This window comes from Dasypus novemcinctus, chromosome 16 (genome assembly GCF_030445035.2).
Source record: "Dasypus novemcinctus isolate mDasNov1 chromosome 16, mDasNov1.1.hap2, whole genome shotgun sequence".
NCBI classification, from domain to species: Eukaryota; Metazoa; Chordata; class Mammalia; order Cingulata; family Dasypodidae; genus Dasypus; species Dasypus novemcinctus.
The window spans coordinates 86,787,002-86,813,740 of NC_080688.1; the positions used below are offsets into that span (position 1 = coordinate 86,787,002).

At 39.8% G+C, this 26,739-nt stretch overlaps 1 protein-coding gene across 1 annotated transcript in view; it reads right to left on the reverse strand.

Moving 5' to 3' along the window:
• Positions 1-26,739, reverse strand: part of CD226 (CD226 molecule) — a 67,216-nt gene that overhangs the window by 3,681 nt on the left and 36,796 nt on the right. Inside the window, exons 4-5 of the mRNA XM_004461515.5 lie at positions 5,558-5,660; positions 1,496-1,553 (exon numbers count right to left, since the gene is read on the reverse strand). Of these exons, the coding sequence (XP_004461572.1) occupies positions 1,496-1,553; positions 5,558-5,660 (161 nt within the window). The remainder of the gene's footprint in view (positions 1-1,495; positions 1,554-5,557; positions 5,661-26,739) is intronic.

The following is a 26,739-nucleotide window of genomic DNA, read 5'->3' on the forward strand; positions in this document are numbered from 1 at the left end:
ATTTTTTATGTAGCCTGTCCAAACAAAAAAATCAAGATGGTTTAACTTCTTTATCTTTCATAGTTCCATTTGCTATCTGATTTTTAAGTCATCCTTCATAGTATTAATGAGATGCTTCAGGAAACCTAAAGAAGTTAGATAACTAATGTAGAGAGTCATAAAGCTGCTTTTCTCCTAAAATTCACTGTACTAAATTTGGCTTTGGAATGACTTGAGTGAACAACTTCTAGGGATGAAGATGGGGACCCAAAAATTGTATATGACAACAGCACCACTTTTTTGCCTGCTGGGAAAACAATTGCCGATGAAACAATTCAAGGTTTCTTGACTCTTAGCAGATGGTGTCAAGAAGCAAGCCATACATTTTCAGGATTTGGAGTTGTCCTAGGTGGTGCTGCAGGGATGGATGCTGGACGTTGTGTGTCCTGTCGTGGCCCACTGGGTGGACTGGGAGAGAGTGTGGACGACAATGTGGACCACTGTCCATGTGCTGCAGCGGTGCTCCAGAATGTATTCACCAGGTGCACTGGATGTGCCACAATGATGGAAGAGTTTGTTGACAGGAGAGGCATGGGTGGGGTGGAGGGCATATGGGGACCTCATATTTTTTGAATGTAATATTTAAAAGAAAATAAAGGAAAATAAAATAAAAATTTTAAAAAAGAAGCAAGCCATAAATTAGTCAGAAAAAAAAAATTTTAATTTTTTTGCCAAAAGCAACTACTTAAAAAAAGAACCATCAATCTGATAGATTATTAAGAAGTCTGAAACACATTGATCAGATTGCTAATCTTGACTTGGGCCAATTAGCATTCAATTGTAAATCATTAAATTGAAAAGAAATTGATGTAATTTTGGAGAAAATGTTTTATCGTGAAATTTTCCAAAACTGAGTAAGTATTAAAGAGAAATATTTTATCTATAGTAGAAACAATGAGCATACAAATCACCATCCCTCTAATCTTCAAATCCAGGGGGTAGAATCCACTATTTTAATTAAACAATAAGAGGCAGAAACAAGGTAGAATGAAGAGAAAAATTTTAGTTTATCAGACTGCAGCCCATTACAAAGGTCTTTAGCTTTGTACTTGAGCCTCCATTATTTAATAAATAAATATAAATCCAAAGGTAATAATAACAATAAATACTATGCATTGTGTCCTTCTATGTGCATGATATGCTTCTGAGTCTTTTATGTAATTTAATTTCGTCTTCGTATGACTTAAAAATACTATTGTGTTGACTGTTACGTGCATGCAATTGTTCCTTCATTGAGGTTAATATAAAGCAAATTTAATCTCAAAGTGTACTGATAAAAAGAGAGTAGTTCAGGAAATAACTGTTTCCTTGTGATTACATGTGATTACAGGGAACTGCATGACCTGGTTATTGAAAGGAGTATAAAAAATAGGAATGCTAACTACAAAAGACACTGACTTTACAAGACATTTACAGTGCACCATAGGATAAAAATGACAATTCTGAGTAAACTTACCTTACTGTGAGTATCATAGAGCTCCTTACTTAGAACTCTTTTCTGTCTCCTTCTCCTTCTGGAAATACACATGCAAGAGAGGATAGTAAGATATTTTACTTCAACACTAGTATTATTTCAAATACTCTATACATATCTGTACCTACATGCCATGTGCACTTACTAAGTATGTTGAAGTAGCTATCCACATTTGCCTTATGCATACCTACCCAAAATTCTTTTGACCTAAATTGTGTTATGTTACATTTTCCCTAGCTTCTTCAAAATGCTCACAAATGGTGAAGGCCATTAAATGGGTATCCAGCCAGTGTATATTAATACTTAATATCAGGGATTTCATCAAAGAATGCTTCATGGTGGGTTATTACATAGACAGTTCATAGCCTTCTCCAAATAACCTAGGGCTTAGAGATTTCCCACAATTAAAACCTCCTTTTAAATGTCAATAATATAACTTCTTGGGTGGCAATAATTAAGTTTTATAGGATCTTCCAGATGCTGGTCTAACCTCCTATATGGTTGTTTTACTTAGATTTCATCACAATCTTATATTTAGCAGATCTGGAAACTAAAGCATGAAGAAAAACAGCAACTTGCTCCAAATCACATGGCTGACTAGTGGCGGTATCAGGATTCAGATCCACAGCCCTCTCTCTTGATTATTGGGCTCTACCAGTTCTGGAGTCATTTCCTTATAGTTGAATAGGTCATCTAGAACCACACTATTAAATAAACTCCATAGCTCCTATTAAAACCTAACTTCATGATGAATCTTATAAGAGAAAATACAAAAGGAGGAGAAAAGAGGCAATTAAATGCAAGAGATGAAATTGCTATATCCAAGTATATGAAAATAATGATGATGGCAAGATGGTGACTGTTTTCTCCCCAAAGAAAAGATACTTATTGAAAAACAGAGAAGATAGGTTAGATGCAAAAATGTAGATGATTTTTTAATGATGTGATTATATTCTTCACAGAAATCTTGAAAACCTGGCAAGACAATCCCTAGCCAAGGAAATGCTATTTAGGTGATGGACATTAACCTGTAAAGGGCTCTTCTAGTTGCTCTGTCAACATAATCACAAAGATCCTCTTTAGCGAACAGCCAGATGAATATGGTTACAAACCAAGGTCTCTCTAGTTGATGACAATATCCAATATTCATTGACTATTACTATGTACAAGACACGTTTCTGGGTGATCTATATACACTCCTTAAATTCTTGAGCAATAATGTAGATGTTCTTTTTTTACAGTTGAGGAATTTGAGGCACAGATCTATGACCTTTGTTCTTATGTCAAATCATGGTTCACAAGGCTTGCTATCTCATGATATAGAGTCAACCTTCTCAAATAGGTCCAAATATCTAATTAAAAATAAAATAAGCTTAGAGTATAAAATGCAATGAAGACAAGAGAATATGGAGCTTAGAGTCAGTGATCTGTGGTGAAATTGTGCTCTGCAATTTACTAGCTGAGTTATTGGCATCTCTGAAGTTCAGCTGTCTGTCTCTAAAATGAAGGTAATAAAATATAACTATTTGTTCTAAGTTGGCCAACATTCCAATTTGTCTAGGACTGGGGGTTTCCTGGGATGTGGGGCTTTCAAGGCTAAAAGTGGGACCAGTTGTGTCCCCCGACTTATTGTGAACATCAAAGAAGGAAGCAAAGGTCAAACATAAGTGTCCAGCACTTTGGGGAGGGGATCATTAAATATTAAATCTCTTCCTACAAGCACAGGTATTGATCTACAGAAAACACTTCGGCTCCTCTCACGTTTTCCAGTCCTGTGCACTGCACATGGCCATGTCCACTTAATATTGGTATTGCTACATGCAAACACGGACCAGGAGTGAGAACTGCTCCACATGAGCCTGTTCCCCCAGGCTGGCAGGCACCGGCATGAAGGCACAATTCCCTTTCATTCAGGCACACCCTGATTTCACTGGACGGCTGTCCACATCCCTGCACACCTTTAGGAGCTGCAAGATTACTCCTAAACGGTCTCCAAGGTCAAGTTCAGAAGGTCACTGCAGAAGCTCTCAGGTCACTTTTCAGAACATTTCCAATTGAAGTAACAAGGACAAACTGATACTCTGGACAAGGTAGATGAAACTAGTTCTTTTTTCTCTGTGGTGTTCCCCATGATTATGCATTCCCAGTCACTAATCTTCTCTTTACCACATTTAACCAAGTGGCAAAATATATTCTACAGTCCCAGTTAGCTATTCATGTGACAGGGATATATTTTCATGAAGCAAAATCCATTGTGTCCAGCATCTGTGACCCTCCGAGAGCCGTCCCCGGCTGCCATCTCTAGGTGGTGGAGCCTGTGGGCCACATGAACCTCCTGTCCACTCTGCCCTCCATCTATCTTTTTGGTCCACCAAGGTGAACACTGGAGAAATCCTTGGTGTGGCTAACATCCCGGGTTCCTGGCCTCAATTTGCTCATCTCTGACCAGGGAAAAGACTTAAGGGCAGCTCGTGGTAGAGAGGATGGCAAAATAACTGTTTCATTTTCTGACTTAATAAGACAAGTGCTTATTGAACATCCCTTGTTGGAAAGCTTTGTGCTAAATGCTCTGGGACACTAAAGAGTGAAGGAAAACACAATCCCCACCATTGTGAATAAAAGGGAAGAAGAGCAGAAAATAATTAAAATCCAGAGCAGAAGACGAGAAGCCACAGATGAAGCCAATGTGGCTCTGGAGGGTGAAGCTGCGTCCGTCCCTCTGCAAGGAGAGGAAGCAGGACAGACCTCCCCGCGGGCAGGTGTCCTCCATCCTGAAGGTGCTCAGGGTTCAGCCCCAAATGGCAGAATCATGTGGCTGCCAGGCATCCCGGGAAGGGGGGCGGGGTTGTTCAAAGAGTAAAAGTTACATTTTTAACAAATTTTGTCAACTTTGGGGGAGCTAGGAAGGTAGAAAATGGGAATTGAAAATGAGGCTGGGGTCAGAACCTAGGGCATGTTGGGTTCGGAGAGTAGTACAGGGGAGTGGTAGTCAGAGCCTCCAAAGAGGTAGCGGCTGGGGTGTGGAGAGGAGGTGATGGACGAGGAGACTACTGGAAATCCAGTCACCAGAACTGTGTGAGCACGCACACGTGCGCGCCGGGTAACACTGGCACAGAAGAGTGGAGACGGATAGATTCACTTATCCAACATATATTGAGTGTGTCAGAGATCCAGCTGTAGCTAGCGTAGGTTTGGTTCCTTCCTCCCTTTAAGAAGTTGACACTTTAATTAGAAATACATGTAAAAGGAGTAATTCCAGTACAGTATGATTACAGCTATGAAGCCCAAGAAATACCTAGGAGAGTTGATGAATATGGGAGAGACAGAAAGGGTCAATAAGAATATTCTAGAAAATCCCCTAGTGTGCCACAAAACAGTTAAAGGTAGAAAACTTTAGTAGAGGCCAAATGGCCAACTACTCTCTCTATATCCCCCCCCCCAACTCTCTTATCCATCCGTGATTTTTAATAACACTTTAATTGCTTGTTTCAGAGCATACCTAATTTGAAATTACGTTGTCCACTTATTAGAATGTAAGCTTCATTGCGTCTTGTTTACCACTGCATACAATAAATATTTGAGGAATAGGCATTATCACTGTTTAAAACGTTCTTCCCTTCCTCCCCAAATGAATTTCTTACTTTCTCCCCTTCTCCCTTTCCTCTCCCTCTCTCTTCTCACACACACACACTCAGACACAGACGCATGCTCAGATGAACACACCCAGCACCCCTGCACCTCGGCAGCTCTTCCTTGGCAGAGGGGGAGGTGAGGCCAGCTGGGAGCACGAGCACAGGCAGTGGGCAGTTGGCTGCCCTGAATGTGAAGGCTGTGTTACCACTTCTACTACTAATTCTAAAATGGACCACTCCAGCCCTGCCCTCTGATAACACACCCACTTCTCCTCCCTTACAAAATAGCAGTGCTCAAAAACGTGTATGCAAATGCTGAGACAGCTTGACCAGCTATTAGGTGAGGAACAGAGAATCTCTAAGGTCGGAATTGCTCAGGGTAAACAGGATCAAGCTAAGGTGCAGTACTCACCTGATATAACAAATGGCAATGCAGGTGGTCATCAGGACAGCCAGCAGCAGCAGTAGAGCTGTACCACCTGCCAGCAGGAGGATATGCTGGCTATCAGTTTTACCTAAGAGGAAAGAAATAATAATAGTTGAAATTAGGAATTTAACTAAAGCCAGGATAAAGGGAGGAGGGGAAATGAGGGAAATGTAACTAAATCATCACAGAGAAACAACGCAAACAAACGAACAAAAAGTCCAATAAAAATAGTATAAGGTATGTTTAAACCTATCATTATTATTTCATTTCCCTAATAATCGTATTTGGTGATATTCTGGGCTTCATTTTTGAAGAAGTTTTGGATCACAGAAGGGTTATGGCTATGGCAGGGGAGGATCATTAGTGTGGGGTGTCAGTGATGGGGGGATACATGGGAGGAAGTTCACCTGGGCATACATATAAGGCATATAAATATGTTCAAGTGTTTCTGGGGCACTGCCACAGTAGGTAGAGATTCACACAACAACTGAAAGAATATTGAATTACCATCCTGGGGAGCTCTGCCACATTCTCTAATGAAACAGCAACAATCCCCCAAGTAAAGGGGCAATGACTAGTGCCTATTAATGGGCCCTTGATATTTACGACTATTCTTATGAACCTTTGTTCTTGAAGTTGCAACGAAGTCTAGTAAGATGCCTAACGGTTGCCTCCTGAGAGCCTCCCTGTTGCTAAAATGTGGCCTCTCTCTGAGCCAAACTCAGCATGTAAATGCATTCCCTCCCCCCAGCATGGAACATGACTCCCGGGGATGAGCCACCCTGTCACGGAGGGATTACTACCAAATACCAATGAGCAATGCAAATGGAAAAAGACCTTGAATAAAAGGGGGAAAGGGTAAAGGCAAATGAGTTTATATGGCTAAGAGACTTCAAAATGAGTCAGGAGTTCTTCCCAAAGGAACGCTTATGCGTGTCTCAGCAGGATCTCATAGACAGCCAAAGTAGACCCTACCCCAAACAGTGGGGCACCTGAGGGCTCTGGAGATACCCAGGTCCTATGGCAACGGCAGATAGCTCTGGAGGTTGGTGCCTCGCCAGTGGGCCCTACTTTGGAGTTTGTGATCCCTGGTGTGACAGAGTTGGACTCAGGTGTGGTTCCCCTACAGGTGGCTCTTCTGTCCCCTTTATTTGAACCTATAGTTGGTGCTGGAGTTAGTAGGCGTACGTCTAAGAAACTTGAATCTCTGGGCTGTTTATGTGCCATCTGGGCCCTGAGCCTTAGCAGAGTTGCAACACTTACTCTCCAGTTCATTGGATTCACCCAGGGCGACTAACAAGGAGGTGAGGATGGGCATCCACCACACCCAAGAACCTACAGAGCCTACAACTGCAAGCAAGAGAGTCCCATCCATTAGCCAGATGGGACTGAAACCCCATCTCAATTAGAGGTGGACTGTGCATCACCATCCCAGAATCCTCAGGATTGGGGAATAAAATATGGACTAGAGTGGACTTACTGGTATTCTACTATAGACTTATTGTGGTTCTAGCAATGGAAGAAATGATATCACTGATGTGGAGAGAGTGGCCACCAGAGGTGCTAAAGTCAAGGAGAGGGACAAAGAGGTATAATATGGGGGTAATTTTAAGACTTGGAATTGTCTTGAGTGACATTGCAAGGACAGATATGGGTCATTATATATACAGCCATAACCTACAGAATTGAGTGGGAGAGAGTATAAACTACAATGTAAACTATAATCCATGCTTTGTGGCACTGCACGTGGGCCAGCTCCACACAGGTCAAGGAGGCCTGGGGTTTGAACCATGGACCTCCCATGTGGTAAGCAGACGCCCTAACCACTGGGCCAAGTCCGCTTCCCTTTTATATTTTTTAATGTAATGTTTTCTGTGATCTATGGATCTTTAAAAAAAAAAGACAGTAAAAAAACTGGAAAAAAAATACATATATTTTAAAAGCTACATGTAAATGAACTACATGAAGCAATTAAAAAAAAAAGTCCTTTTTTCAGTTGTAACAAATGTACCAATAATTGGGTGCTTTAGGGGAACCTGCATTTTATACATAATTGTCCTGTAAACTCACAACTTGTCTAATTTGAAAAGCGGCAGGATCTCCTGGGTCCCCAGCCACGCTCCCCACCCCCACCCCCCCTGGCTCAGTGCAGGGCCTGCCTGGGCTCCCAGTGCAGATCCCTGGACCTGGTCTGGGGGGCGCAGAGTAACCCTCAAGCACACACTGGAGCAGGGACGTCGGGCCCAACCAGGTCAGTGGCCGCGGGACTCGTGGTGCTTTCACGGTTTGACTTGCCAGCAAATTCCTTCACCTTCTCTGCACCTGTTTCCTCCTCTTTCAAGTGATGCCAATGACAGCAGCTCTAATTACATCACAGCCTTGTGGCAAGAATTTAATGAGGCACTCTTCAAAACGACCATCAATTTAGAGGAAGGTCACTTCCGGAGGGTGAGCCCAGTGAAGTCATCGACCACGTATATGTATTTTGTGTCTGCTGGCCATGACCTCCTCACCCACCCCACCAACACAACACCCTGCGAGGTGCTGTAAACAAGACACCTGTTGAACAGCTGCTGGCTAGAACGGAGGCGAACTGAACTCTGCAGAATGGTCTTTAGTGCCACCTAACTCCACACCTCCAAACCTCTCCTGAAGGAAAGGGGCAAGGCATGACAAGACGACGACACAATTTCCCTCCCTCTTAAAATGAAGTTCAGATGCTGATTCCCAGACTGTCTCGAATCCTACTGCAACCTGAAATCCATGCTTTTCAACTGGGTTTTCCCTCTCTTTTTTTAGAATATTTCTTCCCTCTAACCCATTATTTAGCTGCAATTTTTTTCATTATAAGAGTTCAAGGTCTAGCCTCACAATTTCTTTTTAATGCTTTATTACAGAAACTAAGAAAAATAATGAATACCTTTCTTTTTAAAATTTGTTTAACCTATAAGGTGAACAAAAGTAGAAATATATACTTCATGCACAGAAAATGCACGTTACTTTTGTCAAATTGTGATGGAGAAAGGGAAAGCTAAATTTATTTGGAAAAAAAATAAATTAATTAACACCCACAAAAGGAAAACTATTTTCTCCCCGATAAATAAAAAAAATTAATCTTTTTAAGCTCTTGTCACAATACTAAAAAAAAACACCTGAAATTATTTTGCATTGTAATACAGAACTGCTAAAAGAACCTCACTTGCTATTCCTAAATAATTTGAATTTAATAAGTGAAGAGATTAAATCAACTAAGCAATCATGTTGAGAAAATGAAAGTTAGCCTTAAAAAATTCACCAGCATTATCCTTGGGAAACCATTTAACTACTTTTTATAATACTATTTAGATCTTTATAACATTTAATATGCTAAAAAATATCTCAGGTAGATTAGAGATCTAAAATTTTTATGTAAACAGAAGAAAATATAAAGTGGATATTATTTCATCTCTGGAGTGAAAAATGGCTTTCCAATTTGCAAAATTAGATAAGTAGAATTGACTTGGGCAAAATGAAAAAATATGTATTTCAAAATTATCACAAACAGCTATAAAGACAAACACAAAAATTTGTTCATATCTTTATTAAAAGCAGCTATAGAATATATAGTAAAAAGTTACTTGTTTTACTAAATATAAATAAATAATTACTTACTATTAAAAGTAGTTACATAAGTCAATAAGAAAGATACAAACAAATTGTTGACTAAAAGCACTCAAAGAGTAAGTTTATATAAAAGGAAGACTGTGGTGAAATAGACAAACTCCAGTCCTATTTGAGAGATGAAAAACAGCCACAACCTGCTTCAGGAAAGAAATCTTGTCTCTACGTGCTCTAGGAAATAGTCAGAAATGTGCGCTGAGTGTTCTGTGAACCTTTGTAACAGCAAAAGGAAAATCCTTATTTTCCAACAACAGATTAACGTGCAAGTAATGGAAGACTGTGCACCACTGGTTCTCACCCTGGACCTGCACCAGCATTGCTGGGGGTTCCTATGAACTCTACACAGACTACGCAGTCCCACCTCCGGAGTTTCCAAGCACTTGCTTGTTTAACAGGTCCCAGGTGATGCCTGTGATGCGGGTCCCAGGACCACTCTTTGAGAATCCCTGCTGTAGACAGAGTTATGTTTGTAAAGAATTGTTACGAGATGGAAAACTGCTGACGAAAGACATAAGGTTAAGTACAATTTCAAAGGGTGATTCACAATTGCATATGTGATACTATCTTAGTCAAATAATAGAACATATGGGGGAAAGCCTGCAAGGCAGCATGCCAAAATTTTAGAATGATGAGGTTTGGGGAGCAGAATTAGAGCAATTGTTTTCTTTAGGTTTTTTGGTATTTTCCAAATTTTCTAAGTGATATATTGCTTTTGTAATGAGACAAAAAATAGTACAAAAGTTAAAGACCTGCATGTTTAAGACAGAATAATCTACCAAGTTCTAGTGGTTGTAATTAAAGGGCAGGATGCAGATAGTACCTTTGAGGAGTATACTCGGAATCCTTAAGAATTACATGTCCATTTTATTAAGCTCTAAATTAAATGAAATTTAGAAGTAGAATCCACTGGAAAGTATTGCCATTTGTGTCATTCATCAATTATAAATCTAACTTTCAAATGCATCCTTTGATTAAAAGAAAAAGTTGCTTCTTTTTAACCTCTTCCAGAAATATTTGACCTTTTGGAGTCAGGCACATGCATTCACTCATTCATTCATGTATTCATTCATTCAACACATAGTATTCCAAGGCATTAGGTACACTTCTGAGACTAGAGATACTATACAGGTAACTGCAGGGAACTTTGGCTGGAAGAGACTGAAAAAGAAGAATGCCAGGGCAACTGCGGTCATCTTAGGACCCACACTACATAGATTGCTGGCCACACCTGCAGTTCCATCCCTGGCCCAGGTAAGGGAGAAAGAGATGTGAATCTCCATCAGTCTCTCTGGGCAACTACAGTCTAGGCCTGCACGTGGATTATTCCACATAGCTGTGACTCTGTCCCTACCCCTGGAAAAGAAAATAGTTGGAAGAAGCTTCATTGGTCCCTGGTGCCATGAGGGCAGCTTGAGCCTCCACAGTTCACAGCACCAACTACATGCTTGGCTCCTACTGCATAACCAGCAAGGGAGAAATGATAGGAAGCCCTAAACTAGAGAGAAAAACTGCACCCAGAAAAAATACTTTAGTAAGCCAGATGCAAAGACACCAACAAAAAATTACAATTGACACCAAGAAACAGGAAGCTGTGGCCCAGTTAAAGGAACAAGAGAAGCCTCCAAATGGCATAAAGGAGTTGAAACAATGAATTATAGATGTTCAAAATCTCCTTAATAAATGCAATGAGATGGCTAAAGAGATTAAGGATATTAAGAAGACATTGGATGAGCACAAAGAAGAACTGGAAAGCATACATAGAAAAATAGCAGATCTTATGGGAATGAAAGGTGCAATCAATGAAATTTAAAACACATTGGAATCATAAAATACTAGATTTGAGTAGGCAGAAGAAAGGATTGGTGAGCTTGAAGAAATGGCCTCTGAAAGTGAACATACAAAAGAGCAGAAGAAGAAAAGAATGGAAAAAATTGAACAAGGTCTCAGGGAACTAAATGACAGCAAAAGGCATACAAACATATGTGTCATGGGTGTCCCAGAAGGAGAAGAGAAGGGAAAAGGGCAGAAGGAATATTTAAAGAAATAATGGTAGAAAATTTCCCAACCCTATTGAAGGACATAGAGATCCCTGTCCAAGAAGCACAATGTACTCCCATCTGAAAAAAATGCAAATAGACCAACTCTAAGACACATATTCATCAGAATGTCAAATGCCAAAGACAAAGAGAGAATTCTGAGAGCAGCAAGAGAAAAGCAATGCATAAAATATAAAGGATATCCAATAAGATTAAGTGCTGATTTCTCACCAGAAATCATGGAGGCAAGAAGACAATGGTCTGATATATTTAAGATACCACAAGAGAAAAACTTCCAACCAAGAATCTTATATCCAGCAAGACTGTCTTTCAAAAATGAGGGTGAAATTAGAATATTCACAGATAAACAGAAACTGTGAGAATTTCTAAGTAAGAGATCAAATTTTCAGGAAATACTAAAGGGTGTGCTAGATCCTGAAAAGAAAAGACAGGAGAGAGGGACCTGGAAGAGAGTCTAGAAATGAAGATTATATCAATAAAAGTAACTAAAAGTGTTAAAAAAGAGTGGTGAAATTAAAATGTGACAGATAAAACTCAAGTAGTCAGGAATAAACCAAGGATGTAAAGAACTTGTATTCAGAAAACTGCAACTCAATGTTAAAACAAATCAAAAAGACCTAAATAACTGGAAGAACAGTCCATGCTCATGGATTGGAAGACTAAATAGCATTAAGATGTCAATTCTACTCAAATTGATATACACATTTAATGTAATCCCGATAAAAATTCCACCAGCACTAAGGAAAAAATTGAAAACAAGATCATTAAATTTATTTGGAGGGGTAAGGAGTCCTGAATAGCCAGAAACATTATAAAAAGGAAAAGTGAATCCTCATCTCCAGACTTTAAATCATAATACCTACCTATAGTGGTAAAAACAACACGGTACTGGCCTAAAGACAGACACAATAGACCAATGGAACCAAATTGATGGTTCAGAAACAGACCCTCATAGGTATGGTCAAGTGATTTTTGACTAGCCTGTCAAACCCACACAGCTTGGGCAGAACAATCCATTCAACAAATGGTGCTGAAAGAATTGGACATCCATAGCTGAAGAAGGAAAGAGGACCCCTATCTCACCTTATCCAAAAACTAACTCAAAATGGATCAAAAAAACTAAAAATAAAAGTAAGAACCATAAAACTTCTAGAAGAAGTTACTGGAAAATATCTTCAAGACCTGGTGGTAGGTGGTGGATTCTTAAAGGAGATAAGAGAAGGACTGAGTGGACTACTGATGTTTAATGTATGTAGAAGTTTTAATTAGCTTTATTGTAAAATTGTGGAAATGTATAGAATGGATGATAAAACACAGTGAGTAACAGCTAGTTTATAAATGGGGATGTGACTGAAAATGGTAGTGTATTATGTAAATGCCAATGGACAGAATGCTTGAGAATAATCTAGGAACTGGATAGCACAGTAAATCAAGAGGTGGGTGAGAATTGTGGTTGATGGTACAGATGCAAGAGTGTCTTTGGTAGCTAGAACAAATGTATATCACTACCGCAGGGGTTGGGAATGTGGAGAAGCATGGGAAAAATGCAGCTGGAGTGACCTATGGACTGTGGTTAGTAGTAATAATATAATATTCTTGCATCTATGCAAAAGATGTACTTTGTTTATACTGAGGCAGTACGGAAATTGTGAACCAAATGTACACTAAGGACATGGTAACAATCAGATGATACTATTTTATCTGTAGCAAATGACACACCACATTCTGGTGTGTTGATGGAGGGGTGTTGTTTGGGAATTCTGCACATGTGCATGATTGTTTTATAAGTTTACAACTTCTGTCATAAAAAAATATATTTAAAAAATAATAATAGGGTGGGTTGGGGGAAAAACACACCAAATGTAAGAAAAGAACTATGATTAGTAGTAAGATTTTGATAATATTCTTTCATAGTTTGTAACAAACATCTCATAACAATGCAAGGTGTTGGTGGAGGGTTGATGTGTGGGACCCCTGTATGATGTTATGCATGTTTGCTTTGTAAGTTCACAACTTTTACTATACACTTAATTGTTTATGTATGTTCATGTATAAATGATATAAAGATAATAATAATCGGATTGGTTAGGGAAAAATACTTTAGTAGTAATATTTGGACAATGCTCTTTAATCATTAGTTAAAAAGGTTTTACAATGCAAGTTATTGGTGGTAGGGTGAGATGTTATATATGTTTGTTTGATGTTATATATGTTTGTTTTGTAAGTTCACAACTATTATACATTTATTGCTTATGTATGTTTATGTATGAGTGATATATTTCAATAAATTTTTAAAAAATGAAAACAAACAAACTAAAAGCAAATTTCTAGGTCCCTTGTTTGGAGATTACAGGTATATGTTTTTCTGTTTTAATAAACTTTCCTTCTCCCTCAAAAAACAAAAAACAAACAAACAAAAAAACACCCATGGAGAAAAGCATTTTCCTGTAAGAAATAAGGACAAAAGCATGGGGGTCAAGTGGAGATTTCTGTCACACTCCAAAGAGGTTACAATCTAGAATTTTCTAGCCTGTACTCAATATTGCTTTTCCCTTCTTTCTTTGCTGCTTTAATTTGAACAATTAGTACTTAAGAGTCAGGCTGGTTTTGCCACACAACTTGCTTGGACTTCTTTAGCTGGAATAAAAATTTTTTAAAGAAAAGCAATTGGCTATGGATGGCTGCTTTAAGAAGTTAATCAATAGTTCATCACATTCATTTTTTCCCCTAAGTTCTGCTAATAGATCTTAGTTGAGTAATGCCAGCCCTCAAGCCCTTCTCTTAAAGAAAGAAAACTTATTGTCCATTCCCTTCTCTTAAAGAAAGAAAACTTAATGTCCATTCTCAGCAGCCACTTTTTTGCTTTCTTTTTTCCACTTACTTCCCAATGCCGCGTTGATTCATAAGAGGACAAAAGCGTCTTGAACCGTGGCGTCGTAATTTTTCCCCCCATCACAAATGATTAATAAGTTAACACAACAAAACAAGTCAGTGATATATATATATATATATATATATATAAATGAATAATTCACTCCAGGACTGGGTCCTCCAGGCTGTTTCTGCAAGTGACAACTATTTATGGCTGAGGTAGGAACTCTCAGAATAGGCTCTGATAGAAAAGCTGCCGAGCCTCCCCTCCGAGCAAGGCCCGCAATCTTGGGCCTTCATGTCTGTTGTTCATCACTATTAGAGTTTGGGGTGGAGTTTGGGAGTTAGAAAGCCAAGTAATTTAGAACCTAAATATCTGGCCGAAAAATCAGACTGAGAAGACTCAAAGACCCTGGCTCTCTAGCCAGCCCTGCCAAGTGGGTCATGGTAGATAATCTGTTAAAGTGATTCTTACTCTCTTCCCCCATTAAAAAGAGAAGCAGAACCATTAGAAGGCATTCTATGTACGTATGGGATACACACATGCGTGAGTTTGCCTGGAGCAGATCTGGGCCTTCTCAGGACAATTCCAGTTTGGGGCTCACCAAATGCTGCAGGAAAAACCTCCACTCCTCATCCCACCTTAGACATCAAAAAGAACAGAGATTGGGGAGGGGAGGCCTGAGCCCTGGTTTCTTCTTCTTTCTTTCCCCTTGAAGACCTGAGGTAAGATACTTCAACTCCCAGATTTTTTTTTTTTTTGGCAGCTGTAAAAAGATGATCAAATTAACCACAAGGATTGCCCTGGGACTTAAATAAAACATGTAGAAGTGCTTATATATCCTAAGCACCCTATAAGTTATTAACAGTATGCTTATATTTCACATATGCACATTCACAAGTGAGGTTAAAGAAATAATCATTCTTTTATGTTGACATGGTCACGTATAACAGAGGATGCTTGTTCCCGTGCCTGTGGGAGGGCAGAAGTGGTGTGGCTAAACATGTAATAGCTGGAGCTTTGGAGGCCACTGGAAACCGTGGTAGCCCACAGGTTGTTGAACTTCCCATTTAAGCCTGAAAGAGGCCCTCTACTGGATTTGGTATGGATATATTATTCCAACTTGTCGAAGGTCAGTTTTCTTTGTGTAAATCAATGTTATACTCTTTGTATTTTAGAAACATTTCCTTGTTTCATAGCAAGCAAGTCCTAGAGAATAAATTATTTTCTGAGAATTAAAAGACCATGACACGAACCTCTAATCCTTCTGAATACATTGCAACTAGTCCTCCTCCAAGGAGAAGTATTACCAGATTTCTGCTGAGGAAATCGAGGCACAGAGAAACTAGGCAGCTCTCCTATAGCTATCGTGCAATCTAAGAGGGAAACAAGATTCTAACTCAATGGACAAATTTGGCTACAAAATGGTTTTGGTTCTCTTGGTTGAAAATAGTTTCCCAAATGATTAAACACTTTAAAACTTTACCTCAGTTGAGAAATATACAGGCCAATGTAGGCTATAAATTTTATCTACAAAAATACAGGATGACTGAGTGAGTTACATTCTCTGGCACCATTATGTGCCATTTTGGGGCGTGGTGGGCCTCAGTGCTGTGCAGTGATTGGAGTGTGCAGCAGTTTGATATGGCTGTGAATTCCAAAAATAGATATTGGATTGTGTTTGTAATCTGGTCTGTACCTAGCCATGATTGAGTTATGATTAGGGCTTTGATTGGGCCACGTCATTAGGGTGTGGGGTGGGGACTCACAGATAAAAGGCATGGCGAAGGACAGAGTTGGAGTTTTTGAGGTTGGAGTTTGATGCTAAAGCCTTAAGCTGGAGCCCCAGGAAGAGAGGAACCCTGAACCCAGAGAGAAGCAAGACCCTGGAAGGGAGGAACCCAGGAAGCCTGAACCCTTGCAGACGTCAGCAGCCTCTTGCTCCAACATGTGGAAACAAACTTTGGTGAGGGAAGTAACCTATGCTTTATGGCCTGATATCTGCAAGCTCCTACCCCAAATAAATACCCTTTATAAAAACCAACCAATTTCTGCTATTTAGCGTCAGCACCCCTTTGGCTGACTAATGCAGAGTGTGACAAGGTAGACAAGTCAGCTTACAGAACATACGGTGAGGAGCAGCTTTGATTTGCTAGAGTTATTGGGAAAAATTTCCAGGCTCACTCCATGATCTCAGATGTCCCACCTTTATATCCCCAATATTTCTTAGCCTTATTTTATATTTCCTGAGCACTTGATTTTTGTAAGCTCACATTATTTTTAAAAGAGACTGTATATATGCATCATAAGTCAGAATTTTAAGAACTTCACGCAGCTTGCTCTCTTTCTTAGCAAACAGGCATGAGAAAAGAGGTCACGCAGCAGGCCTGAGGCTGCCTGCTTGCAAGGGCCTTGGCTGGCCTCTGGGAATGTGGAACTCTGCTGTGCCCACCGATCCCTAACTGATTCTGCAGCCATGGCCGTTTGCGCTAAGCACCTGCTTTCCTTCTGGGGTATCAGTCACTTCTATCTTCTCCCCACGTGCCCTCTCCCTCTGCTGATTGTGCTCAGTATCCTTTTGCTGTAATAATTCACAGCCATTAGTATAACCATACACTGGGTCCTTGAGTCCTAGGGAATCGGAGTCTGGGAGGTGGCTTTGTGGACCCCTCAATCAACTGATAAACGGCGTTTTGGTACTCTCTGAATACTGATGGTTCATGTTAAAATTTCATTCCCATTATATTATTGTAAAAAATATTAATTTTTATGTGCTCTGTATTTGCTTAGGGAATAAGAAGTGGAATGTTCTCCATACCTGAATTTTCTAAATTAGTTGAGCTTATTTATTTTATGTACCAAATTTTTAGGTGGTCATTTTAGATGGAAATGATTCAAAGCCATGTATCATATTTTTTTACCTTGCTAAGTGGAGGATTGTTGCCATCTCAGATCATGACTCAGGGCGTCAGCGTTGCCCTGAGCTGCAACGCCAGCATGCCTTGGCTGTGGTGATCAGCAGGAGAGCCCATAGCCACTTCAGCTACCTTTGTCACATTACACTCTGGTGCTTGGTGATAATGGGCTGTTTTCATCTCCCCACTCACCACAGAGCTGTTAGCTGCCTTTTCCACATCCTTCCTTGTTTAGCCCTTTTCCCTTTTTCTAATTTTCTGCTATTAATTTGTTAAAGAAGGAAGACAGATACTCAAGAGTTACATAATCCCAACCAGACTTTTTCTGAGTAAATTGGGAGTGTGTCGGTGTGACAGTGTTACTCTACGCTAATCCAAATGTGGGACTTGATGCCTCTACTGCAGTTTCTTTTTGCTCTGCTTGTTACCTAATGCCTCACTCCTGACTTTGCTCAAGCAGTGTTCAGATAAATGAACACTAGAACGCTAGGAACAAAATTAAAGAGGAGCAGCCTTGGCTAAGCCCTTACGCTGTTAAATCTTAATTTTCAGCGTTTGTAAGGATCACTTGGGGCCTTGCTAAATATCACTCTGATTCACAGATGTGGGATCCAGGAATCTGTGTTTTTAGCAAGAATGTCAGATGATTCTGGTGTTGGTATTTGCAAAACTGACTTTGAACTCTGTTTCTCAAACCTATGAAAGACCTCTTCCAGGGGAACTCTGGATTGTGTCCTTAGAAAACTTCAAAATTCAAACTATATGGCATTTATGTAGATCTATATATAAATGTGCTATAAATGCCACACAGATCTTTTCAGAATATGAAATAGATAGCAAGCTTTGGGCTGAATATTTACCTATAAATAGTCTATCCAATTTTAAATCATTTTATGGAGAAAAAAAAGTTCAGTAACTGCTCTACAAAGCACATGAAAACCAATGCCTGGTTATAAGAAACATGATCTCTGTTAATAATTTCCAACTCTGAAGCTTTATACACTAGAATTTAATTATTCATCTGATCCTCTTTTTTAAAAGAAGCCAATGATGAAAAAGGGAATCTCATGACTGAATTTAAAAACTGATGTCTTGAGTGGATCAATAAAATGTGGTATATACACACAATGGAATACTACTCGGCTGTAAGAACAAACACACTACAAACACATGTGATAACATGGATGAATCTTGAGAACCTTATGTTGAGTGAAGCAACCCAGACATTGAAGGACAAATACTACATGACCGCAATGATATGAAATAAACAAGCTGCCCTAGATAGCAAGAGACTGAACGATAGGCTTGCAGGAAATCGGAGGGTGGAGGAAGGATATGAGCCGATGTCTGCAGGGGTGGAATTTAAGACGAGATGGTGGTAAGTATGAACACAAAGAAGAGATAAAAGGGGGGCAAGGGGTTGCCTTTGCTTGGGGCTTTGCGGGTTTGAGGGTGGCTGGGGAGGGACGGGTGGGTAACGTTGCCCAAAAGTGGTTGGAGGGAGGGGTAGCATACGAACCAGGAGAGGGTCAGGTGTTGGTGGAGAGTAAAATGCCGAGAAAATCATATCAAAATATAATAAAGAGGGTTACCTGATTAGAATGCTCGGAGGGGAGGGTCTGATGCAGGACGGGCTCCTGGGGAATGTCTAAATGCTCATTCTGCCAGAGTGGGTGACACCATGGGGTAGAAACCCAAGTAGTGAGAGTGGGGGTGGACCCACATCCTGGGGAGGACTAATGCCATCCAATAGAGGGAACTGTATCCCTCGAGAGAAAGGGTGGCTCCCAGGGCATTGGGGCAGTTGAGCAAGTTAGGCCCTGAACACTATTCCATCTATCTCTGGAAGTGGCTCCTCAGGAAACGGAGGTTGGCTATCACTGAGGGCACCAAGGTGGAAGGGAAAATGGACGTTAAATGTGTGGAACCAAAGTAAATGGGGGGTAAGAGAGGAGTTTCTTGAGAGTACACAAGGATGGATATAAAACATGTAATATTACACCATAACATATAGGAGATGACAGACTGATAATGTAAACCATAATGTAAAACATAGGATAACTAAAAATGTAAAGAACTGTGTATCCTAAAGTATGCACCATAATGTAAACACAGATGTCACCTTGTTAGAAAGCTAATGTCTCAGACTCTGTACATCACTTTAAGTAAATATGATATGAATAGGGCGTAAGAGTATCACTGTGGAAGGGAAAAGGTTTTCTGGTGGATGTGTGGGAGTGCTGTATATTATATATATACATTGCTGTGGTCTAGGACTCCTGTGAAGAAAAGCTGAATAATTAGGGGGGGGGGGGGGGGGGAAGAGAAAAAAAAAGAAAAAAATAAGATGTGGAATTTTTTCAAGTCAACATTCTTTATCTAAGTTCTTTATCTAACTTTATCCAAGTTCTTTATCTATCCTTTAAACTCATCGCTATATGCCATTCCCTAGTAAGGGACCATGACATTATATTGGGCTTCAAATTTCGGGGAGTTCTGGATCACAGAGTGTTTCAACAATGGCAATGGAGGGATACTGGTATGGGATACCAATGACAGGTGATATATGACTGACAGGGAGCGGTACAGAACATATGTCCAGGGTGCATGGCAATGTTTGGATATACTCATAGTGGCAACAATTAAAAACCACAGTAGGGGGGGTACTGGGTTCCTGGCCAGTGGTGCTCTGTCGTGGTCCCTAGGGGAGCAGCGACAGTCTCCCAGGTACAGTGGTGGGGACCGGGAGGGAGTGAGGGTTCAACAGTGAGCCCCTGATACCAATGACTATGCTTGTGAGCTGATAAACCCAAAATAATAACAAGGCCTAGAGCAACTTTGTGCCTGGGAATTTCCTTCTGTCAGCCTTCATGTTACTCAAATGTGGCCAGTCTCGAAGCCAAACTCAGCATGTAAATGCAATGCCTTCCCCCCAGCGTGGGACATGACACCCGGGGATGAGCCTCCCTGGCAACGAGGGACCACTATCAACTACCAACTGATGATGCAACTGGAAAATGACCTTATACGGAAGGTTCAATGCGGATCAGCAGAATATCCATGTCTACATAAAATACCATGACTTTAAAATGCTGTTTGACCTAAAGTAAGGGGGAAATGGAAAGGAGAAATGAGTTTATATGGCTACGAGTTTCTAAAAAAGAGTCTGGAGGCTGGCAGAAGGTTTGCCCTCATGCACAACTGAGCAGAGTCAGAGAGACAGATAAAGCAGATACAACCCCCAGATATTGGTTCCTTTGAGGGCTAAAGAGACCCATGGGAGTTATGGTCATGGCCGATGGGGTTAACTACCAGGGCAGATGGCCCCTCTTTGGAAATGGTGTTTATGTGTGATGAATCTGGACTCAGATGGGATCTCCCTTCATAAGACTTTCATGCTAATGTGCTGGAGGTGCAGTTAATGTTGGGGTTTAAGATATATTTAGGGGATTTGAATCTCTGGACTGACAATGTGATAGCCAGATCCTGAGCCTCAACAGACTCCAGCACCTACAATCTGATTTATTGGACTTACCACACTCAGCTAAGATGGAGGTGAAGAAGGACAACCACCACACCATGGAGCCTAGAGTGATTACAACTGAAAATGGGAGGATTGCATCCAGCATCCAGGTGGAATCTGAGCCTCCTCTTGACATAAAGGTGCAATGGACACAACCAATCCAGTGTCCACATAGAAGAGGTGGCATTGGATTGGGAAAAGTGGACATAATGGACAAAGGGTATGGGGAAAGGCAGGAAGAGATGAGAGGTGGAGGCGTCTTCGGGACATGGAGCTGCCCTGGATGGTGCTTCAGAGGTAATCACCGGACATTGTAAATCCTCACAGGGCCTACATGATGGAATAGAGGAGAGTATGGGCCATGATGTGAACCAATGTATATGAGGTGCAGAGGTGCCCAAAGATGTACTTACCAAATCCAATGGATGTGTCATGATGATGGGAACGAGTGTTGTTGGGGGGGGGGAGAGGGGGGGTGGGGGGGTGGGGTTGAATGGGACCTCACATATATATTTTTAATGTAATATTATTACAAAGTCAATAAAAAATTAAAAAATTTAAAAAAAAATAAAATAAAATAAAAAAAAATGAAAATAAAAACTGATGTCTTTATTTACTGAATCAGAGAGAGAATTCAGTAGCCAACATAAAAACAAAGTGGTCTGTTTTGATTGAAATGTTTGGGATTTAACATATGTGTCTATGTTTTGTATGCATGTGCAAAATTGCCCACACAACCACACGCATAATAAGTATTTACCATATGGCATGAATAATTGTTGAATAATACATACAATGTTCCCACTAACAAATATTCAGATAGCTTAATTCACTCACAGACACACACACATTAATAGAGTGAAGAATCAATCTCAGTGTCTTCTATAAGACATGGTATATTCATATCAGAACCACAACTGCACTTTGCAAGCCTATATTTTTCTATATTCGTAAACTTGCCTTCTGCATGGCCACTATCTAGGCTCGTTTGCTCATCCATCATGTACTTGAACTTCTTTCATTTAAAGCCACAGAAAATACCTCATCTTTTTGCAGTGCAGTCTCATCTCAGCAACTACACCTGATTTTGCCCATACCTGTCATCAGGTGATAGTGATGTCTTCATTTCACCCCCAGTTCATCACGGCCAAAACCATTTTTCACTCTCCAAAAATCCAATAGAAAGCTTTAACATTTCAACTTACACTCATGAAAGGAAGACTCTCTTCTTGTGGGCTAATCAAATAAAATGCTACTCTTTTACCTAAAAGATTATGAATGCTGTAGCTATTTTTGAGTCTGAACAAAAGTGAAATGTATTAATTCTGGAAATAAATTTTAAGTTGGCCAATGAGGATTACAAAACAAAAACAAACCAATTCTCTGTTGAATAAATGTCTTTGAAAAATATTTAAATCACATTGTGTAAATAATAACTTTCAGTTGTAACTTGGGGTTCAAAGATACCTCTTAACAAATGGCAAATCTGTGTTTATTCTTCATTTGCAGTCCTTTTAAATAACATAGTCCTTTCTAAGCCTACTATATCTCCTGTGAACATATGTCAAGACTCACAGCAGTACATGTTTGAAACACTTCAGTAGTTTTATGACTATTTGAATTGTAATATGGAAAGCTAAAATGATTACTAAGAATTTAATGCCATTAGTTTTTATAAGGAATTAATTTTTTTGTTTTTATTAGATCAGTTGTAGGTTTACAAAAAAAACATGCAGAAGGCACAGTTCCCATATACCTACCCCCTTACACACACATTTTTCCTTATTATTAACATTTTGCATTAATATGGTACTTTTATTACAATCGATGAGCCAATAATATTATAATTATAATCTTAACTATAGTCCATAGTTTACATTAGGGATCACTCTTTATATTGCACATTTCTATGTTGTTGGGTTTTTTGTTTTTTATTTTATGTTCGTTTTCACTTTTTATTAAGAAAATTGACTTTTGAATAGACAAAAATAGAATGAACCCCACCTAGAATTAACTGTGATCTAGCTTTAACAGTTACCATATTTTTACCATAATTTTTTATTTAATTTTTTCAATTAACGAATTTGTAGGTTTAAGTTTTTTTTTTTTTTTTTATTTTTTACTTGCTTTGGGGAAAACTTTATACAATCATCCTTGTTTAGTTCCTGATAAAACTCTGATATACAACCACAAGCTTGTTTCCACATGTTTTAGGATGAAAAATTCCAGTATGACCAAAAAAAGAATAAATGGCTATTTTGCAGGCAGAGTTATTAGGCCGGTCTTTAGAAAAGAAGCAATAAATGAGGGTATGGGTGTTAAGCGGAAACACAGTCAGTAACGTTTGTCTGAATTTGAATCCCTACCTATGGTCTAAGTTCCTAGGGAATAGAAAATTCCAGGAAAAGAGTTTGAATTCAGGCCAAGGAGAATAGCAAATTGAAAGAGTAGCAACCAGGATTAACTGGTTTCTAATATTTCCAATATGTATTGCTTATAATGGTGTTCAATTAGATTTTGCTTTAAATATATGAGTGAGTAGTATGCACTCAATAATACTCCTTATGAAACAGTATCATTGAATCAAACTAACATATGCCTTTAAGCATCTCCTTCTCTCTGATATTGACTTGTTACTATTACCATACAGTTACTACCTTGTTTATATGTACAAATATGGTATATATAAAAAAATGACTAAGGCGAACACTTTATGATTTTGTACATAAGGAAAAAAAGAATAAATCAATATCTCAGGCTTACAAAGCAAATTAACTGGTCAGTGGCAATTTTTTAATGCAATGTCTCTTAAAAGAACTAATTTGGACAGAGGGAAGAAACTGTAAAATAAAGATGAATGGCACAATAGACCATGATTGAGTAATCAACTCACTTGTGATGTTAGAAACAGTATGTTTCATCCAGATACCCAGTTATCATTCAGAATTTTAAAAACATAACTAAATTGGACTGAAAATTGTAGTTGATCCGTTTCAATAAAAGCTATTTTAACTTGTGAGCAGTGACACCAATGTTCCAGAATTCTGGTCACATAGATCTATCATATAAATTAACTCTCATGGATATTTTATTTCCTGTGTAGCTAAAGAAACTAAAAGGTTATGCCATGGAAATAGATCTCCCGGCAGCCAGGGCAGGAGCGCTCAGATTGTCCCCAAGTCTACAATCTTGGTGTCTACTATAAATCCATAGGAATTGGACAGAGGTTCTGGATTAATAAAATCCCAAACAAAATACAACTTCTCTGGTCTACAACCTGAAACTGTTCTGGGACCCAAATCGAAGGGGAGCAAGCTGGTTGAATTTTAGCAGAAGTGAAGGCTGGACACATTAATGGAGCTTTTTTCTCTTTACTGATACCCTCATCGTCAAACTCCGGAGCATAGAGTCTCAAAATTAGTCCTCTCCTCCAAGTCATCTGTATGTGAGATTTATAACCTATAGCACTCTCTTCATCTATCCTACTTCTTTGTCAGCCCCCTACCTCACAGCGGAAATATATGAAAGATTCTCTTGGCTGTGACCCCATTATTTCCTAGTGAGTACTTCAGCAATCAATTTACAACCCCATCCTCCACTTCTGGTGGTTAGCAATTACATACCACATATAAAAATTGCAAAATACGGATGCAGATGTGGCTACCATATGGGAGGATCCATGTTCAATTTCATTGGGCCTCCTGGTGAAAAAGAGAAAGAGAAAGCGTACCTACATGGCAAGCCAGTGCCCACAGAGTGGGCTGAATGCCCGCATGGTGAGCCGAGTGCCCATATGAGTGCCTGCACTGTGAGCCAGGTGCCTGAGCAGTGAGCCGAGTGCCCACACAGTGAGCCGAGTGCCCACACAGTGAGCCGAGTGTTCGCATGAGCGCCTGCGTGGTGAGCTGAGTGCCCGCATGGCAAGCCGAGTGCCTGTGCAAGTGCCTGTGCAGGAGCCAGTGCCTGCACGGCGAGCCAAGTGCCCGTGCAGCGAGCCAGTGCCTGCACGGCGAGCCAAGTGCCCGTGCAGCGAGCCAGTGCCCGCACAAGGGAGTCACGCAGCAAGATGATGATGCAACAAAAGACAGATGAAGGGGAGAGTCAAGGTGAAGCACAGCAGAAACTAGGAATTGAGGTGGCACAGCTTACAGAGAACCTCTCTCCACATCAGAGGTCCCCAGGATCGAATCCTGATGAATCCTAGAGGAGAAAAAATGAGAAGAGAAGACCAAAAGGAGAAGTTCACACAGCGAATGGACACAGACAGCAAAAACTGCAGGGTAGTGAGAGGGGAAGAGGGAGGAATGAAAAATAAATCTTTTTTAAAAATTGCAAAATAAAAACATGAGAGTTCAAGAAGGAAATAAACTTTTCAATTTATATCAGATAAAAAGGTCATGAAGATTTTCTCCCCAAGCACTGTAATTGATCTTCTATAAGTTCTGATTTCTTTGATCAGCAACACCTAAACCTCAAATGTTAAATGTTGGTGGAGAAAATCTATAAATAATCTAGCTAGAAAACTTGATAATGATTGGACACATTGGACACAGTCTCTACTAGAATGAAGAGAAGTATTAAAATAGAATTAGCAAGAACATTTATTGAGCATATTCTGGAAAGATGCCTTGACAACTTTAAACAGAGATGTCATAATCCTCAATCTCAAGTACTTTCTAAAAGAATGCATCTGAACCATTGCAAATAGATACAGTTATCAAGTCACTCAAGAGGAGCAATTTCCAAGTTATAAAAGTTTGAGAAATCCAAGATGCTTAATGGTTCAATGACAGAGAAGTAGTTAGGGCTAAAGTGGAAAAACAAGAAGGTGGTGGGACCTGAACAAAACTCTAAAGGAAATGAGGTAACTGTGGTGAAAAGTAGTAGGTTGGTTAGGAAAAGAAGGTAGTAGGAAAGTATGAGTAATTGTGTCAATGCCACAGCTCAGCGAGCAATTACGTCATGCAGGCAGCAGCCCTAAGACCTATTGTACCTGGGCAAGGCAGAGGTGGGGAGAGAGGGGGAGAAGGAGAGAGCCAGCATGGGTCTGCAGGGACCCAGAGGAAAGGGCACCTTTTCCTAATTGTCTGCCCGGAGGAGATGCCATTTATAACCTGCTTACCAAAAGTGGGCTCCTTGTAGCAGCCTGTGAGAGACACAGTCTGGTTTGAGAGTGCAATCTTTCAAGCAGGGATGACTGCAATGGGCTCTTTGCTAATTTCCTCTGCTCAAATCTCTTTTTTTATTCTACACTCAACTACTCAATTTAATCTTCCTTGAATGCAATTTTTCCACCTTTCTTCAAAAATGGGTAGTGGTTTTTCATTGCTCATTCTGTGAATCTAGAATTCTACCAAGTTATTCTTTAATTTAACCCACCTCATTCTGTATAAGTCCATAACTTAGACACTGCACCAACCTAGCCATTTGAGTACAGTCACTCACGCCAGTTTCCTTGTTCTCCCTGCATATTTTGTCTTGCTCCCCATAATCTGCTTTATTCGCTTTCCACCAATCTGATCATCCATCCCTCAGGTGAAACCTGGCAATGGAGCTGAATGGCCAAGTTGGTGGTAGAAGATCACAGGAAGACAATAGTAACTCTAATTCTCATCAGTGGCAAATCTGTGCAAAACCAGCCTTCCCTAGAAACTTGAAGCTTTCTGCAAGAACTGATTTCATTTCTTTTGTTCTTTTTATAATCAATAAGCTCCGTTTAAACAATAGCTGTCTGAACATGAATTAATAAAAATTGACTTTACAAATCCTTTTTTGTGGATTCCAAAATACATCTCTCATGTCTAATGAAAATCCACAGCATTTTGAAGGCCAAACATAATTTTTCTCACTTGCCAGTATACATTGTCTTCTGCTTCTTGTCCCTGTATCTAGACAAATTTCAAATTCAGAAAAAGTCGGCCTGGAGCTGCTTCACACTGTACTACTTCCCATGTTCACAAGAGTGGAGAGTAGAGGCAGATGTTTCCTTTCAGTCTGCAAAGAAAGTCAATATAAATTTGGGTTCAATTCATGCTTCTGCCACTTTCTCCCTCTGTTCGAAATATGAACTTTCTCATGAGTGACATCGAACTAGTTGGTACTTTTCAAAAGGCAAATTTAGGCAAATAAAAGCAGGGGAA